The sequence below is a fragment of the Anser anser genome, assembly GCF_964211835.1.
Source record: "Anser anser genome assembly, contig: HAP1_SCAFFOLD_134, whole genome shotgun sequence".
Classification (NCBI taxonomy): Eukaryota; Metazoa; Chordata; class Aves; order Anseriformes; family Anatidae; genus Anser; species Anser anser.
The window spans coordinates 82,338-100,244 of NW_028153844.1; the positions used below are offsets into that span (position 1 = coordinate 82,338).

General features: G+C 45.1%; 1 protein-coding gene across 1 annotated transcript; it reads right to left on the reverse strand.

The window, feature by feature from the left end:
- Positions 1 to 838: 838 nt before the first annotated feature.
- Positions 839 to 10,924, reverse strand: LOC310891349 (zinc finger CCCH domain-containing protein 11A-like; the record flags this gene model as incomplete). Its single annotated transcript, XM_083853610.1, has 11 exons — positions 10,737 to 10,924; positions 10,392 to 10,511; positions 9,486 to 9,609; positions 8,155 to 8,274; positions 7,566 to 7,646; positions 7,039 to 7,149; positions 6,238 to 6,300; positions 5,884 to 5,979; positions 5,608 to 5,673; positions 4,781 to 5,094; positions 839 to 844 (listed from the first exon to the last, which is right to left on the reverse strand). The coding sequence occupies exons 1-11, from the start codon at positions 10,788 to 10,790 to the stop codon at positions 839 to 841; spliced, it is 1,155 nt and encodes a 384-aa protein (XP_083709736.1). The 5' UTR covers positions 10,791 to 10,924.
- Positions 10,925 to 17,907: the final 6,983 nt, after the last annotated feature.

Here is a 17,907-nt window from a genome sequence, read left to right on the forward strand (position 1 = left end):
TATGTAGAGGAGCAATGGCACACGCGAAAGCCCAGCGCCGCGGGCAGAGGCAGCGAAGGTTGACGGCAGAACAGTGCTCGGTTTGAACACGGAGAGGGAAAGCGAGGGGAAGGTGGCCGAAGCCGGCCGCAGTCTCTGAGCTCTCCTCCTCCTGATTGTTTTCTCTCAAAGCCATTTCTGTCTGTGTGCGGGCACCCGGAGCCGGCAGAAGTCCCCGTGAAGTCCTTCGGCAGGACGGAGGGCTGCGTGGGCTCCAGTGAGAGAGGGAGTTAGGAGAATCTTATCAAGTAGAGATAGAGCGCTGACGGCATTAAACTAGGATGCTACTTAGTGTCTTTGCTAACTATGGTGCATTGTGCCAATTAACTAAAGCAAGAAGCCTTGGGCCCCTTACCAAGGTCAGTCTCCTAATAAGAGAGCGAGCCTATCTTAAGAAACTGGGAGAAACTGGTCCTGCAGATGGACAAGAGCCAAGGAGCAACTGAGTCTGTGCAAAGACAAGAGGTCAACTAGCGGTGACGAGGAAGAGTCATCAATCTTCATGCCCACGACCTCCCGTGCTGCCCAGCGCTGAATAAACATACCTACTTTACAATCTCACTGATTGTGGAGTCCGTTTTCCGCAAGTCGCCAGCAGCAGTTTCTTCCGCAGAGGTTTTCCCAGAGCCGCTTCAAAGCTTCCCTCGCGGAGCTGGGGCGTCGCAGGGGGTCATCAAAGCACGCACGTACACACACACACACACACACACACACACAGGCGTTGTTGTCCAAACAGAAAGTATTTACAACAAATTCGACAAGCGGTTTTTCTCTGCTAGCAACAAATGCCTGAGGGCCCCTACAGCTTCACAAATCATAGCACAAAGAGCCTAAAGTTCCTCTAAAATTTAGGGAAATGATTCAAAATAGATCTGCTAGGGGAAAACGATCACTGGCGGCAGGGTACACAATACACGCGAGCCTCAGCTCTCCTCCGCAGGGTCAGTGCCCACGCCCAAGTGCGACGCTGATGGCACCCGAACATTTGCTGTAGCAGGCAGCAGAGCCAGCAGCTCAGGGGAGCAATTTTAAAAACCAGGAGGCACTTAAACCAACCCTTAATTGACCCAGTTACTGCAGGAGAGTCCCGACTACTCGCCCTGGAGTCCTACTGTCACCAGCAAAAAGCACCAACCAAAGCTTGGGGGAACTTTGGTACAGCACAAGAGAAGGGAGTGGGGGTAGCGTAGCCGTATCGCAGAGCTGCTGCTTTTCACACCATTTTATCATCCCTGATAATTGAAAGTAAGGCCGGGTGGGCTGACCCCACCACCACCACTCCTGGCAGCATGTTTGGTCCACAACGCTAGAATAATTATTCTGCTCCCTCCCGCCCCTACAGCTTCATCATCTGAAAAGATTACAGTCAAAACAATGGCATACACAAATAAAAGTCAAGAGTTGACATAGTAACTCCGGGATTTGGGTATCAACTGTCCGAGAAATCAGAACACCCAGGCTTCACAATGTGCCCAACATCGAGCTGTGCCAAGGCGGGGGGGAAGGAAGAAGCTTTCCGTTTAAGCCTTCAGAGCATCGCTCCATCACTACGTCAATTCACAGCCACCGCAGCGTGCCGATGGACATCTTTCTGTGCCAAAAGAAACAAGTGCTTTGTCCTCTTGATATCAAAGGTAGCCACCTATAGTTACGGAACCATGCACAAGACCTTAACTCTGACCAGCAGGGAAACTTAGGACAACTGAGTGCAGATCCTGCCAATTTCTACCAGTTCCAACTGTGCTTTAAGTCTCATTGCAAAGCCTCAGTTCGAAAAAGGATCACCTCGGGGTATCCAACAAGAAGAAGAGTTGTATTTTTTTTTTGTTTGTTTGTTTTTTTTAATATACCATAGGACTATGCAGTTCAATCATCAATCATCTTGGAAAGCTCAAGGAGGAGGTCATCCTCATCCTTCCCTGGGTCCAAGTCGAGCTCGGCTTCCAGTATGCCGTCTGAGAGTTCCCAAAGTAGCGTCTCTAAATCCTCGTCTACAGATACGGGCGCGTTGCCTGTGGAACTCAGCCGGCGTGTCCTTGCTTCTTCTAGCTGGGAAGAAGCTGAAGTCGAGCTTGAGAACTCCATTGGCTCCACAGATTCTGCCTGGCTTCCAAGATGTGCTTCAGGTCTTGGCAGAGCAAGGAAGAGAACAATCAGTATATGCCATTTCTTAACGGGAAATCCCTTTTCTGCAAACCGGCTCTTAAAACCGTAGCCAACCCCTCCTGCACTTCAATCTTACCCAGGGATTGTTATTCAATTAACCCAGGGCTACATTTAGAGCCCAATATATTAGCAGGTACATTTTTCAGTTTGGGGGTTTCTCTGTGAAGCCAGAGCACCTGGAGTCTAGCAAAGATGGTTCAATTGTTGTAGCAAGAGGCACTTTGCCACCTTGCTTAATTTTCCTGTAAAAATGGTAAGAAGTCTCCATCTGCAAATATCTGTTTGCTAAGTTAGTCATTTTTCCCACGGCACACTCAGCAGAGTTTGCTCCCCACTACAGGAAGCTGATCTGCAGCCATCACTTCCCTCTGCTCTCCCTGCACTCTTGTCACCTTGTATGTTTGTTCGGGTGGCATTCTTGAGGACCAAAAGGCAGAGGACACTACTCATCATTTATCACCTCACGAGGAAGTAGGAGAACTTCACCTCATCCTCATTTAGGTATTCAGACAGAGCAAGAAGTCACTGGAAAGCTGTACCGACTTGCAGCATTTAAAGAAAGTAAGTCTAATTAAGCATTCCTGCTAGCTGCTAGAAAGTCATTTCACGTGACTTATTCCTCTGATGGATTTGGGCTTTAATTATCTCAGAACCCTCCTTTTTTCCCCACGTGTGACAGAACTTATGTTTCACTGGGGATATACACCGATTGAGAAAAAGAACAAGTTGTGGTCATCACCTGTTTTGGGGATTTTCTTCAAGTCTGGTGGCTGGGACGTGCTCCAGCGTGGCTGGAACAGCCTAGAAAGCAGCAAAACAGTATTTAGGACTCATGGGTAAAAGATTCCTTACTAGCTTTTTCCTCCATGCTGCTTCTCCTCTGGCATTGCGGAGCCTTAGCCAAAATACAAAACCAAGGTGCTCCTGAAGAAAGTTAATATTCACGTGGAGGTTACTAATGATCTTGTGTCTTTTAAGAACACAGCATTAATGGACAAAATCCTCCACACCAGAGAAATCACAGAATCACAGAGGACTAAGTAAATAGTGCCATTAATCTAATAAATATGGAAGGGTACTACAAGAATTCTGTAGGCAGCTACTGGATTTAAAAGGAAACAGAAAGCCTGTAGAACTTTTGAGTTTTCCATCTTTTCTCCTAGAGGAGGGTGTAAATTTTACAAGGGATCCATTTCTGCATTAGCCCCTGTCCTTACCATAGCTGCTTTTTTGGCTGGAGGTCCCATTGTGTCAGCGTCAGAGGCAGTCCGTGGCTTCACAGCTGCTACAGCAGAGGGAAAACTGCCAGGTGCCTTACGTTTCAGTGCCTTCTTCTTGGGGGAAGCGACTTTCCCATCCCAAGGCTTCGCAAACATGTTAAAGTTGGCTAGAGTAAAAGGAAGAGAGAACTGATACAGTCTTGCTCTGCCTCATGAAAAATCCACGTTCTCTTCCTCATTTCCACGGCCCGTCTACACAGTTAACTGTATTTGGCCAGCAGAAGTACACTGCCATTGCCTGGATTCTCAGCAATATCTTCCACATAGTAAACTCCGTCTACCAACAATCCATACAAAGGAACAAAGGAACTGAATAGCTACAGTAAATCATAATCCAGGACGAGGGAAACTCAGACACAGAGCGATCCCAAGTGCAAGCAATACTCTAAGACGTTGTATGAAGTCTAGTAAGATTCACAAATGTTGACAGCTTTTGTATTTAAAGTCTTGCTCCCTCTAGGAAAGGAAAAGCAGCAGGTATAGTAAGACAAGAGAGTGTATGCAACTGTTGTACCAGCTTCCTCTCCCCTGCAGTGATGTCCCACAAAATCTATTAAGTTGTTCTACAAAATCCAAATTTGTAGAGTCATATTCTAGTCTCCCATTCCTGACCTAACATCTGGCTGGCAGGAGAAGAAACGAAAGAAGGCTGGGTACTTGTTTTCTTTGTGTGTTTATTTCCTCGTGTCCCATGAGACAGAGAGAAAGGCTACAATGTGCAGTGCATGCAGCCTTTAAGCCCTCCTTATCTCCCTCACACAATCTCATTTTACAAAGTTGATATAATCTTAACAACGAGGCCTTTGATCCTCTGTCATTTTTGACAGAAACTGGCCCCCCACATTAAGACGCTGATGCATGCTTTACAAACACATACACGTGTCAAGTTAAGCAACACATGCCAAAGAGGAAGGTGAACTTGAACTCAACGCAGGGAGGACTTCATACCGTAAACAGATGGCAGAAAAAAACAGAATACCAAAATTAGACTAAAAAGCCCCTCAATGTGTTAATTTTCTAGTGGGAAATACAGAATACCATCACGTAATTAACGAAAACAGACATGGTTGCATGTTCTGGCCCTTCTTTGCCTTTGAACTTTGTAGCCTTAAACTCTTTTATCCTCTGCATTGAAGGAAAAAGCAAAGCAGATCCTGAGCAAACGGAACTTGCTCAATATGGGAAGCACCTCACCGGGGCAGGTATTAAAGCATCTTATTACCTGATAGCTTTGTGTTCCATAACGATTTCTGCCCAGCTGGGGCAGGTCCAGGTTGTGCTGGGGGAGCTGGCACATTTCCTCCACTCTGCTGCATCCGCAGAGCTTTCTCGCGCTTTATTTCTTCCAGGGTTTTAACACGCACTTCTCCTTCTGGCTTGGCTTTACCTGCCGGCTCCTTCGACTGCACTTTGCTGGGCCCGGAAAGAGTGAGCACGCTCTGCTTCTTGGGCTCACCCTCAATTTTTGCCCCTGCGCTGGGATCTTTGGTTTTACCATGCCATTCAGCCTGGGCTTTGGCTTGACATTCTCGTCTCTGAAGAGCTCTCTCACGACGGATTTCCTCCAGTGTTTTCACATGGATCTCTCCCTTTGGCTTAGCAGCCTTCCCTGTCATCATCAAGAAATGAGAAGCACCAACATTTAAAGAGAGTCCAACAATAGTTTAAGTCTCCAAAATTTGTCACAGTACTAAGGAAAACTAAGCCTGAGCGTTCCCAATACCGCATCTTAGGACAATAGCCTAACATTCTCCTCCTCCTCTGAGCCACTTGTTGTATTTTGAAGACCAGCCCTATCCAGAGAGAGTTGCTACACAGAAATGCTAGTTTACTTGATTACTTTTTCAGACTGCATTTCAAATTCCTGCTCCCGGCAGTGGCTCTATTCTAATTGTATATGATGGTTCACAGAAGCAGCTTAAAACCTTGACAAGGCACAAGCGGAAAATAAACACACACCTAGAGGCAGATTTCTGATAGTGGCTGTCAGAAGAGCTTCAGCACTCAAGCAAGAGGAATCAGTTCTTTGTTTTCATTTGAATTCCTTTTTAGGGCTGTATGAAAACAGTCTAAGTTCACGGAAAGGAAGAAGGAGAAAGTATATTTAATAGCCAGTTGTTACCTTTCGCAGCACTAGTCCGTTGAGAAGGTAATCCTAGCCTCTCCTTCACAGACTTGGGAACTTGAACTGCAAAACAGAAAAAGACCAAATTAGGGAGGCTGCATAAACGTCAACTTTGTGTTCACATTCGAAAACAAGGCAGGAAAGGTAACTTTGAATCCCGGTGATTAAGACCTCAGCCAACATGCAAAAAGAAACATCGCAGGAAAAGGACAAACAGAAAGCCTAAATACAAAACCCGTGAATCACATCCAGATGCCTGTTTAGTAGCTGTACCTCTCTTTGGTGCTTTGTCAGCATTTCCCGGAACCTCCACCTTCTTCCCCAGCCTTTCAGCAAGGCTGCGCTTCACCGGAAGGGCGCTTACATCAGCTTCAGACAGAGAAAACAAGGAATATTTTAAGAACATTTCTTTGCAGGAAGATTTGAGAACAGTCAACCACAAGCTTCTATTTTTCAAGCATATTTTCATAAAATTGCCTTTCAGCTGCTAAATGGTTTTTTTGCCATTTCTGCAGTCAACACAGATCTCCACTGCAATGCATTTTCCTCTCATACGTCAAAAATACTCTTCAATGCAGTCATATAGAGAAGGCGGCACCTAAATAACAGCTCATAAAAAGTTCTTACCCACGGAGGCTTTCCGTTTTCCTTGTTTCTCAGCAAGATCTAGTCGAACCACAGGTTCCTCCCCTAAAACAAAAGTAAAATTTTTCTATTTCATAGAAACCAGTAGCCAATAGAAATAGTATACTGTTAGCCCATGTCCAAAAAAAAACCAGCAAGGCACTGTTTTGACAGCTAAACCACACAAACTCACATTTCAACTATAATTAACTTAGAAAAAGTATCCATAGTCTCAGTGTTTGCCTCAAATTCCAGCTGAATGTAGTCGAGAATGAATCTGAGTCTGCTTGACAGCTATACTTTGTGCAGAACAGAGCTGCATAAGCAAGCAGAATATTATTAGGTACAAATGCTGAGAAATATTCCTTTCTAAGGTGAATGTCTATGAGTAGAAGTACTTCTTCACTTCTTTCCCTTTCAAAGGAATTTGCACAACTCTAAACAATATAATTTATACACAGACTCCTATCGCACTACTGTCCACACGTGCCACTGTCAGCCTCTTTAAAGCTTCAGAAATTGCTTCTTACATAGCACTGTCCTCTAGAGCTCTTTCTTCTCGTTACTCTCCTGTTTTTCAGTTATCCCCCTATTTGCATACTGACACATTTTTTTCTTTCTCCTGCTACTGCACTTAACCTGAGCACCAAAGCTTTCCAGTACAACCAGGGACTTTCAGCATAAAAGCATGTTTTGAACAGAAGGCGGCAGCACCAGGAGGCTAACAGGGGTGAATTGCCTTCCTTCTTGCTTAACCTTCCAGTTTAGGAGTAATGAAATCAAAACAAAAGCATGAATTATTACCTTCCTCTGTAGACAGTGTCACAGTTCTCACCACTGTCCGGACATTTTCCTTTTCCGGAGCAGGAAAAATCATAGAATCGACGGGAGGAAGAGAAGATCTTGAAGGACCTTCTGCTCAGAGCAAGCAAAACATAAGGAAGTTTACCAAACAGAAAAAACTATCACGAAGAACAAAAAACTTTAATTATTCATTACTGTCAAACATACAGTGACCAGAGCATGCAAATAAGAGAGGTGACTAATTTGCCTCTGGTTGCCCTTGGAATTCCCATCTAGAATACCAGCTGGCTGAGAATCAGGTTGCTCGATGCCCCCAGCTAAACATGGAAGTCTATCCCTCAAGCAGCTCCCAGCCACCATCACCTGCCATTCTGAAGCCAATCAAATTTCACTTCTTTGGCAAAATAGTTGGATTCACCAAAGCATAGCCAGCTACCCGGTATTACTGGAAGAGTTTTTTTTTGAAAGAAAAATCATCACACAGGATGAAGGTGAACCGGGTAAGGAAGCAGGGAATATTAACTCACCACCGTGTCTCTTAGTTTTTTCCTTCATTTTCTGCAATTTGATTTCTTCAAGTGTTTTTATTCCAAAATTCAGACCGTCCTCTGAAAACAGAAAACAGTTAATGAGACTAAGGCTTAGAGGCACTCACTGAGGACCACAGATCCTCAGGCTTCTTAGTGCTCAGGAACTTTCAGAAGTATTTAGAATAAAGCCTGTCAACACTCCTCACAAGTGAAACAACCATAGAATCAATGGCATTTTGCCCCTCCTTTCACCCTTCAGGGTAAAAACTGTAGTTTTAATTTTAATCCATTTACGTGATATTAGATCCCTCTATCGTTAGATATGGCTTTCAACAGTGGTTGCCAGGCTGCACGTGCAGCCATTTAAACTCCATGCTGTGACCCTGTTTTGTTCTCCAAAAGGAAAGAAAAGGAGTTCAACTTTCTGACCCAATGGGCACATGATGGTATCAGGGAGAAATGAGATCATGGAAATAACCGAGTCCATTCAGCACCCCTACATTCTGTTGTGTTTTTACGCCACATTGCTTTTGAGTTAATTGTCAAGTTCTCCTTCCGATTTATCCTACTACAGGTGCTGGAATACCTTGTTTAGCAGTAGTAGCACTGGCTTTCCGAGTGGAAATCATCCGTAATCCATTTTGGCCTTCCTCAGCTGGTTGCTGGACGGGAGTTTTAGTTTCTTCTCCTTCCGCAGAAAGCTGGTCTGAAGGGGAAAAATCTATTCAGTTATGCATAGGCCAGATTGTTCGTGATTATGTAGCTCATGCAATGACACTTCAGTCCATGGTTCCTATAAAAAAGTTGTTTTTTTTTTTTTTTTTTTAATACAGCTACACTGACCTGATGAACTCGTAAGTAGACTACCCTAGGACAAAACATCTAGGACTCTAGATTCTCTCTGCAGCTTTAACTACTACACAACATATTACTCTTCAGACAAAAAAAAAGGAATTTCCTTCCTAGTTTCACATAGAGCTTTACACAACAGACCAGCTAAAGCCAAGAGTGGTTCTAAGCTTTCCTCCAACATTTCAGGTTCTGTCCACTGACTGCCAGACAAAGCCACCAGTGACCTGAGCGGACTGCCTGCCCTATCGCTAGTCAGACCTCAGGTCATCTGTGATTTATACATTCATTTACAGCACAAATTCCTTCCAAGAACCAAAGACTTACACAATCATTTACAGCACAAATTCCTTCCAAGAACCAAAGACTTACACAATCATTTACAGCACAAATTCCTTCCAAGAACCAAACCATGCTCACCATCATCATCTTCATCATCATCTGCAGCATTGATTACAACTGGAGGGTGTGTAGGGCTTGGGACATTTTCCGAGTTTTCCACTTTCATCACCCGCCTTAGCTATGGAGAGGGATTGGACTGGACAGAAAGTTTGTTTTGCTGCAGTGACATCTGAGCCACTTTCAAATCATCGTCCGCGGACTCAGGCGGACTTGGCAGTGTAGCTAGAGGAAGAGGAGGATCATCAGTAATATGGCAGTTTAAAACTTTGACCACAATGCACGAAGATGGTAGCTAAGGCAGATAACCTGCACAGGCAATGAATGCAGCATCTCCTTTTGCCCATCCCGCCACTGTTTACACCGTGAACAATGACTTGCCTTCAAACAACAACACATCTCCCTACCACCCAGCAGAAGACGAAACAACAGAAAGCAAACTGCAAGGCAAATATCACACAAAGCAGAGAGAAGCTGAGCATGAAAGCAGAAAACAAATACCAGCAGTACAGCAGCAGTACACTCGGTTTAGCTGACCACCTAGGACTGCAGACCTTTTCCTGCACTCACAAATGAACGGTTACCTGATGTCTCCTACACTATTGGCACCCACTAAGTAATATGCAAAATTAATTCTTCAATACTTAAAGAAAAAGGACCTAAACTCACTCTTGCTTGGTGGTAAGAAGACGCCATCGATGTAACGTCCCTTTGCGTGATGAAAAGCACAGTTGGCTTTCTGACAGCCCACTGGCTGCTTCTCCCAGTAGCAGGGAATCTCAGCGCGCTTTTTCTGAAGACAGAAAGAAAGACAAGCTCGTGATAACATGCACCTAAGGTTTGCAAAGAGATGCACAGTTCCAGGTCACGACAGCGATAGGGCTGTCACAATACAGTGCTGAAACATCATTCCAAAGGTCAGTTTATCACGGAAGTATAGTATTTCCGGGCATATTCACAAAGTTTGCAGAAGCTGTAACCACTATGCACGTTTAGCCTTGTCATCATTCAGTTTGAGAAGACAGGCACTCTCAGACATCAGTTTAGGGTGGGTTAAACTAATACACCTAGGATTATACTAGGATTATTCAGAGGGAAAAAGAACATCTTAAATTGCCTACGTTAACTCTATCCAGAACTACTTCTCGGAGACTTCGTTCTTCTGCACCTTTAACTTTCCCCACTGCTTCCTAGCCCAGGCAGCTAGAACAGCATTATCTGAAGGACTCCGGGACACAAGAGACCTGATAGATCATTATCAAGCCTGCTCTCAGGAGGCTAGTACAGCCTGTTTATTACCCCCCTGCTCCAGCAGGTTTGAGCAGTCTAGTTAGCGGTTATTCTGCATCTGTTGAGAAAATACTGTCGGCGTCTAATAAAAGAAAATCTTGCTAAGACATACCTAAGGCATTGATTTTATTTCCCTCTCCTTCCTCCCACCCCCTCCCCTGCTAACAGAAACCAGTGTAATTCCAAAGCAAAGGACTCTGTCCTGCAAAAGCACAATCAGCACACCTACAGCACTGAAAAATGCTTTTGTTGATTTATTTTGAGAACACATCTTTAGGCACTCACATCGATTTCCATGTGTCTGAATCGGCAGACATTCCTGAAACAACGACCCTCCTGCCACAGCGTGCAGACTGTCTCGTTCCCCAGAGCAGCTTCACAGTGGCGGAAGGAACAGTTGTCTCCCTGTAACCAAAAGGAAACCAACAAGGAAAATATAGTACAACCTCAAAAACGTCCATGCTACTGCCTCAGGTTGCCACGATTGAATTCAGAATCTATCTGGTTATCACGTTAACCAAAGACCAGTGTGCCTCCTCCTCCTACTCTACCCCTTCCTGAAAAAAATGAAAAAAAAAAAAAAACAACAAAAAAACAAAGCAAAGCAAAGCAAAAGAAACCCAGCCATACCTTGGTACAGGTAGAATAGAAATAGAAGTAGCAATCGTCTCCTTGTTTAGACATGCCGACAAGTTCTGATAACAAGCTCGGGTTCTCTCCACAGGGACTTCCTCTGCTCTTGGAGAGAGCTGTCTTCACCCTTGCTTGGGCTGAAAGTCTTCCACTGGCTTGTGATCAGTGAAATCTTCTTTTTAAAAGTAACCCTAAAGAAAGTACCAACAAGTGAAAAATAATGAGTAACAAGCATTTTTCCAGCTTTCTTCTGTTCATCAAATTAGTCTCTTGAGGAGAGCAATGCCTTGAAATCAGCTGTTACGGGAACTAACACAATATTAAACTAAAGTTCTGTAAAGCTGCCAGGAGCTTTGTCAGCAAGTGTTCTCTTCCACGTCCTCAATAATATGCCTTGGAGCACATCCGGAAGCCTGAAAATGGAGTCACTTCTTCAAAAACCACCTGATCATACATGCAAGGCAATGATCAACTATGGCTACGAGTAACTTCTACAGAACGCAGTATGACGCATTAAATAGCACGTTCCAGTCACTGTGGGTCTTCGAGTTCACCTACCTGGACAACCTCAGCAAAGTTATCGATCTTCAAAGACTTCCAGTTAACTTCTCCTGGAGGCCGAACCAACACTGAATCCGTGAATTAATGATAAAGGGGTAGGAAGAATTTGCCTCCTCACTTTGCCAAGGGAGCCTCTCATCCACAATTCAAACATAGGATGTGCTTTTAAACAGCTTATAACTAATGGAGGAAGCAAGTCCATCTGAACACTCTCTCAGACTGGAGACAGCCAGGGTTAGTTAGCTCTTCAAAAAATAAAAACCAAAAAAAAAAAAACACAAAACAAAACGAAAACAAAAAAACCCAGTGCATTTAGAGATGAACTCGTGATTCAAAGTGGCTGCAAAAATGAGGCTCCATCTTCCACAGCCAGAAAATTTGACTTTTTTTTTTTTTTTTAATTCAAAATTCAGTATGTTCCAATCTCTGGTCTTCAAGATTTCTTCACCTATTAAGAAAACACTAAAACCTTTCCCCGTCTTTATTACCTGTACAGCAAAAAACACACCAGTGCACAGAAATACACAAATGTGCATACGCATACACACATATGTGTTTAGACACACACACGAGGAGTGAGTGATAGAAAGTTAGCGAGAGCGACAGTGGAAATCAGAAGTTTTGCCTTTTTGACACAGAGAGCGCGTAAAAACTCTCTCATTTTGAGGGAACTAGAAAAAAATGGAGGATCTACCAAATATTTTGATGAGTATGCCTTCGAGGCCAATGCTTTATACCATGAGTGATCTGGGGGCCAGCACACAAATAGGCATACGTATGTATCACACAGTATCACGGATTTCTAGGTTGGAAGAGACCTCAAGATCATCGAGTCCAACCTCCGACCTAACACTAAGTACTCCACTAAACCATATCGCTAAGCTCTACATCTAAACGTCTTTTAAAGACCTCCAGGGATGGTGACTCCACCACCTCCCTGGGCAGCCCGTTCCAATGCTTAATAACCCTTTCGGTAAAGAAGTACTTCCTAACATCCAACCTAAAACTCCCCTGTCGCAACTTTTGCCCATTCCCCCTCGTCCTGTCACCAGGCACGTAGGAGAACAGACCAACCCCCACCTCTTTACAGCCTCCTTTAAGGTAACTGTAGAGAGCGATGAGGTCGCCCCTGAGCCTCCTCTTCTCCAGGCTGAACAAGCCCAGCTCCCTCAGCCGCTCCTCGTAAGACTTGTTCTCCAGACCCCTCACCAGCTTGGTCGCCCTTCTCTGGACTCGCTCGAGCACGTCCATGTCCTTCCTGTAGCGAGGGGCCCAAAACTGAACACAGTACTCAAGGTGCGGCCTCACCAGAGCCGAGTACAGGGGCACAATCACTTCCCTAGACCTGCTGGCCACACTGCTTCTTATACAGGCCAGGATGCTGTTGGCCTTCTTGGCCACCTGGGCACACTGCTGGCTCATATTCAGCCGACTGTCAACCAACACTCCCAGGTCCTTCTCGGCCAGGCAGCTTTCCAGCCACTCATCTCCCAGCCTGTAGCTCTGCTTGGGGTTGTTGCGCCCCAGGTGCAGGACCCGGCACTTGGCCTTGTTGATCTTCATACAGTTGACCTCAGCCCATCGCTCCAGCCTATCCAGATCAAATATGTACATGCATACAGGATAAACATATCTATACACACAAGCGTGCACAGTATATGTCGTATGGTATCCATATCGAGAACAACTCGTAGCCCTGATCAGACACGTAGACTTGCAATCAATTAACAGCAGGAAGACAGCAGATCAAGGATACAGCAAGCTTTGAGAGGCAGGGCAATGCTCACTTTGCCAGTGGCATGGCTGCATGATACCAAGAATTTTGAATTAGTTTGATTTTTTGGAAGCAATTTGTTTTCTTTCTGCGCTGTAGCAAATACCACAGGTTTGCCATCACGTGCTGTTCCCTAATCCATATATCCATCATCATCCATTGCTGCAAGATCATGAAAGGTTAGAAAAGATGACTTAGGTCCAATTTAACAGCCAATGATTTTTCAATGACCAGAGCTGCAACAGATTTTATTTAGCCACAAGCAGGTTTTTTTTTTCTGATGTGAAGTCAGATATTTTGATTTTTTTTTTAAGACACTAAATGTCATAAAACCTGCAACCAGACCAGATAAAGTTCAAATTAGAGTGATTCTGAATCCTTTCATTAAAATGCTGCACATTTCTGTGCAAATTATTTCTGACTCTTCTGGACAAAAGCGGATGAAATAGTTCTTACAAATTAATAATAAAAGGTTGGAACCTTTTACTCACACAAACACTAGTGAATTTTCCAGGAAGTATTATTTTGGCAGGGAATTTTCCCAAATCTAAAGTAAAGAGGGGAAAAGTTGGGTTCCCGTATTAGTTGTTGGTTTTGACTGCTTGACAAAGGGAATAAAAACAGTAGTTAAGTGCAAGGTTTCCTTCTCTTCTTTAGTATTGAGAGGAATCGTCACTTCTGACCTTTAGCACCTTCAGAAACACACTTAGTGCCATGCAGATTCCTCTGCATCTACTTCTAAAAATTACTGGTGCTCCTTAGCATGGAAGTTGGACTTGAAATCTTTTCCAGACTGAGCTCTTTTGAATGCCCAAGGAGCTCATCATTTTGCTTGTTGCCTTCCATTTTCCTGAACAGACCCAGAACGCTGTTCAGGATATGAATGGATCTGGTCTAAGGAATGGGAAGAAAGCAAAAACCAAGGATACCTCACAGCCCTAAATGCCATAAAAAGCAGTCTCATTTTAAAAAAGATCTCCAAAGCTTTTTTTTTTTTTTTAAACTGACATCTGCCAATATGGCGATCCAAGTGCTGAACAGAAACCAACTGAACTAGCCCCTGAAAGCCTGAATAAAAATGAGTAACTCTGGTGCACTCAGCAGGTCTGTAATAGAAGTTGGCAAGATTTTTAGATTTCTTTTTTCTCCAGGGTGCTAGTAAAGTTTTTGCGTTACGAGATTTTGAACTCTTTTTGTACAAAAGAATTACAGATGCACTACAGTCACGGTAGCTGGGGGTCTGGAAATACATGCCAACAAGTGTCATAAACTTTGCCTTTGCTGAAGGAAGATAACTAGTCCAAAGAAAACCTGCCTAGTTTGTTTTACAGACTTGTCTTTCTCAGTACGGAACAAACTGACCTCCCTGGTCTAACTTTCCAGTTGGCTATTCTGCCTTTGTCCTGGAGAGAAGAGCAAGAAGGGAACAAAATATTTTTGCACTCCAAAAAATGCATTAGGGAAGGATTATCACACCTACCTAAGGGTAATTTCTTGTTTGTTTATAAAGCGCAAAGTCTTTCTCTTGGACAGTCTCTGTTGCTGGCCTGTTTTGTGCCTTCCATTTATAATAAAGGTATTAAAGATGCTTACCCCGTTTTGGTGGTTTTTTATTTTTAGAACAGTGTAAGCGGACAGTCGGATGACAAGCAAGAAAGAACAGCATAAACTCCTTGTTGTGACCCTGCTTTTTAATCACCCAGCATCAGCCTTGCTGCAAAACAGTCTCCGCTGATTTACCTGCTTGTTAAAGCACCCCACAGGCTGCAAGTGTTGTGTGCTAGGTGTCAAATTATATTTAACGGTGCATAGGTAAACCATTCATCTTCCCATGGTCAAAGCACAGAACAGCCTCCTGCTAACACAGCTCATCCTTGCTGTAACTGCTTTTAAACCTATTTGTTGGTAAGAAAAGAGCTCAGTACACCACCTTCACAGGGCAAAAATTCACATGGAAGAGCAGAAAAAACCAGAAGTGCTTCCTGAACTTCACGTTACCAACAGCACCATCGGATTTAGATCCTTGCCTGGCATCCAGGATGCACGGCCTGCAAGCACTGCTGCGATGTGGAAGTGCCAAGGCAGGTTTTTGGCCTGCCCTAAAACACTTTTTTTTTTTTTTTCTTTTACAAACAATACAAAGAGTGTGCCAGGTATGCTGTAATGCCCGTGTGCCAGGTCAATAGAGGATATCCAAACAACAGAGGCGCTTCTCCTAATTTCTGGCGTGAAAACACTTTCACAGCATTCTTTTCACGAAGAAACCCCTCTCTATCTTCTCCAATGCTCCAGGACCTGCTGCAGCTGCAGCGGCTGCGCTGGTACCAGCCGCATCTTTGACAAATCTTTTCAAAGGTTCTGCTTTACCTCGGCACAGTTGAGGTCACTCCTCTTCCTCTTCCAGCCGAGGAAGCAGCTTGCGGGCTCTGCCACACGGTCGGTGCAGAAGCGAAATCTGGGAACACAGCAGTCAAACTCTCACTGCTAACGAAGCCACCAGGGCAGAGGGCTGACACAGACCCACCAGAGGCGAACCGTACCCGCTCTCCCTCCCGGCTGCGAGGCTCGCCACAGCAGCCCCGACCCGAAGCGCTCACAATGCTTTGCTTGGTGATGTCACCGATGAGTCAGAGTCCCCAGATGAGCATCTGCCTTGCCACTCTTTAATGTTGGTGTTGTTTTTTGGTTGGTTGTTTGCTTGCTTTTGAAACTTATGTAGGTTATGGTAAACCTTCAGGTAAACCACAGATCAATGGGGAAGAAGTCCCACACGAGGGATGGCGCATTCTTTAACGTGCTGCATTCGACAAAGAAGCTCTCTCCATTTTGCGCAGTGGCAACAGGCACGACTGCAACACACGCACGTGTAGGCAGCACCTGCGGGTCCCAAACCGTTAACCAATTTTTAGATAGCACCAATTTTTTATGTAGTTGCTTTCCCTTCATCCATAACCCCTTTTTTCCTTTCTTTATATCGGGTGGCTCTCCTCCATTGTTCTGTCATTTTACTCCCCAGTGTCTGAGCAGGCACTGGGAATCGTTTCCAGAGGAAGGGTACTGCTGAAGCTACAACATTTACTCTCAGGGAAAAGAGAGTATGTGAAAGAATACATACTTCCTTTCTTTTTCCTGTTTTTTTTTTTTTTTTTAAATCTCTGAAATCAACGCTGCGGCCTGGCAGCAAATAACTATGGGAGTAATGATGATTCCTCATCCTCACTGTAACATTGTAGTTAATGTCATAAAGAAGCAATTTCCCCAGGCAGTGGCCATTTGAGATGGGAAGGGGCAGTAAGAGGAAGTTTTCCTTAGACTAGCTCTTCCCCCAGAACACCTCGCCATCCAGCAACAAATTCAATTCACCTGCTCCGCCTGATCAGTCAAACGCGCGTCCGACTCCAGCACACGTCACAGCGGTGGTTCTGACGTGGTTTGAGAATCACCTATCCGCAGAATATCTCGGGTTTGTACACTCAAATAACGCAGTCTTTTCCAAATAAGGCCCAGAGCTCACACTCCGAGTGCAGCCTAACAGCACCAGAGGGCCGGTAGGCTAAACATTCCCATCCTGGCAACAGGACTGACCCGGGCAACAGTAAGCATCCCTTCTGCACTTTCGTCGTGAACATCAACATAAGGAAACAGAGACCTCCTCGATCCAAGTTTGAAGAAACAAACACAAAGGTCACCCAAGCGGGTTGTTTTCAGCAAACTAACGGAGAAATTAAGGTGACAACCGCGTGCATCCAGAGTTAGTCAGATCCCGAAGGCAGTTCCTTTGGGAAACGCAGGAGCAGCGCGCCAGATGACGGCTACCTTACAGCGCACCCCTCAGAGGCACTGCTACGAAAGGAAGGCAGAAGGTTGGAACTCAAAATAACTCGCAAGGCGCCCGTTAAGGGGGAAGCTTTAATTTCCTGAGCAGAACCTCCCCCCTGAAGGCAGCCCAGGGACTCTTTGCTTCCCTAGGGAGACGGCGGGGACGGGGCAGGGCGGTGGGATGGAGGGACACAGGGCCAGATGGACGGCCAGACGGCCGGATGGATGGACAGACGGCCAGATGGACGGCCAGACGGCCCAAAAGGCCTGAGCAAGGGCTGAGGAGCGGGAGGGAAGGGCAGGGCGAGGGGAAGGGGAAGGGCGGCCCTGGGCCTGACAGGGCACCTTGGGCCTAACCCCGGGCAGCAGCTCCCCATCTCACAGGGCCCGCGGGGGGCTGCCTGTAACAGGAGATGCGGGCAGGTAAATTTTACAAGCACTGCATCACAAATACCCTGCAACACCTGAACTATTCACTGGGACAGCCTCCTTCCTCACCTCCTGAAAGCTCCAGCTGGCAAACCAAGGACAAAATGAAAGGCAGATGTGGAGGACCTCGTAAGATACTGTTTTGTTCCCTACGTGCCCACTGCTGGTGACACGTAATGCCTCCTGTTCCCAAACGACATCGGCACGTTACATCTTTACTACATGCTGAAAGGAACTCAGCAACTTGAACACAACTTAGAATTACCCATCCCGGCAGCAGGCTGTCCAGCTGAAGCTGCTTTAGCCAATCAAGTGTGTCATGCTGCCCCTCAAAGGTTTCTTCCTGGGAACGTCTGCTGTGACACTCCTGACGTATTACTTCTCGGAATGGCAGAACTGCGCTGGGTAGGCCCCACAGCAAGACTCGTATTTCTGTCCTTCCCTTTCAGGAAAGGATCTCCCACCTTGAATTTATTAATTTTCATGATGATGATACACAAATTGAAGTTTTGAAAAACTGAATGCTGATTAACAGATTTCTAGCACAGCCTGTGCATCAAAATTCATTTCTCTCCATTTAGGTAA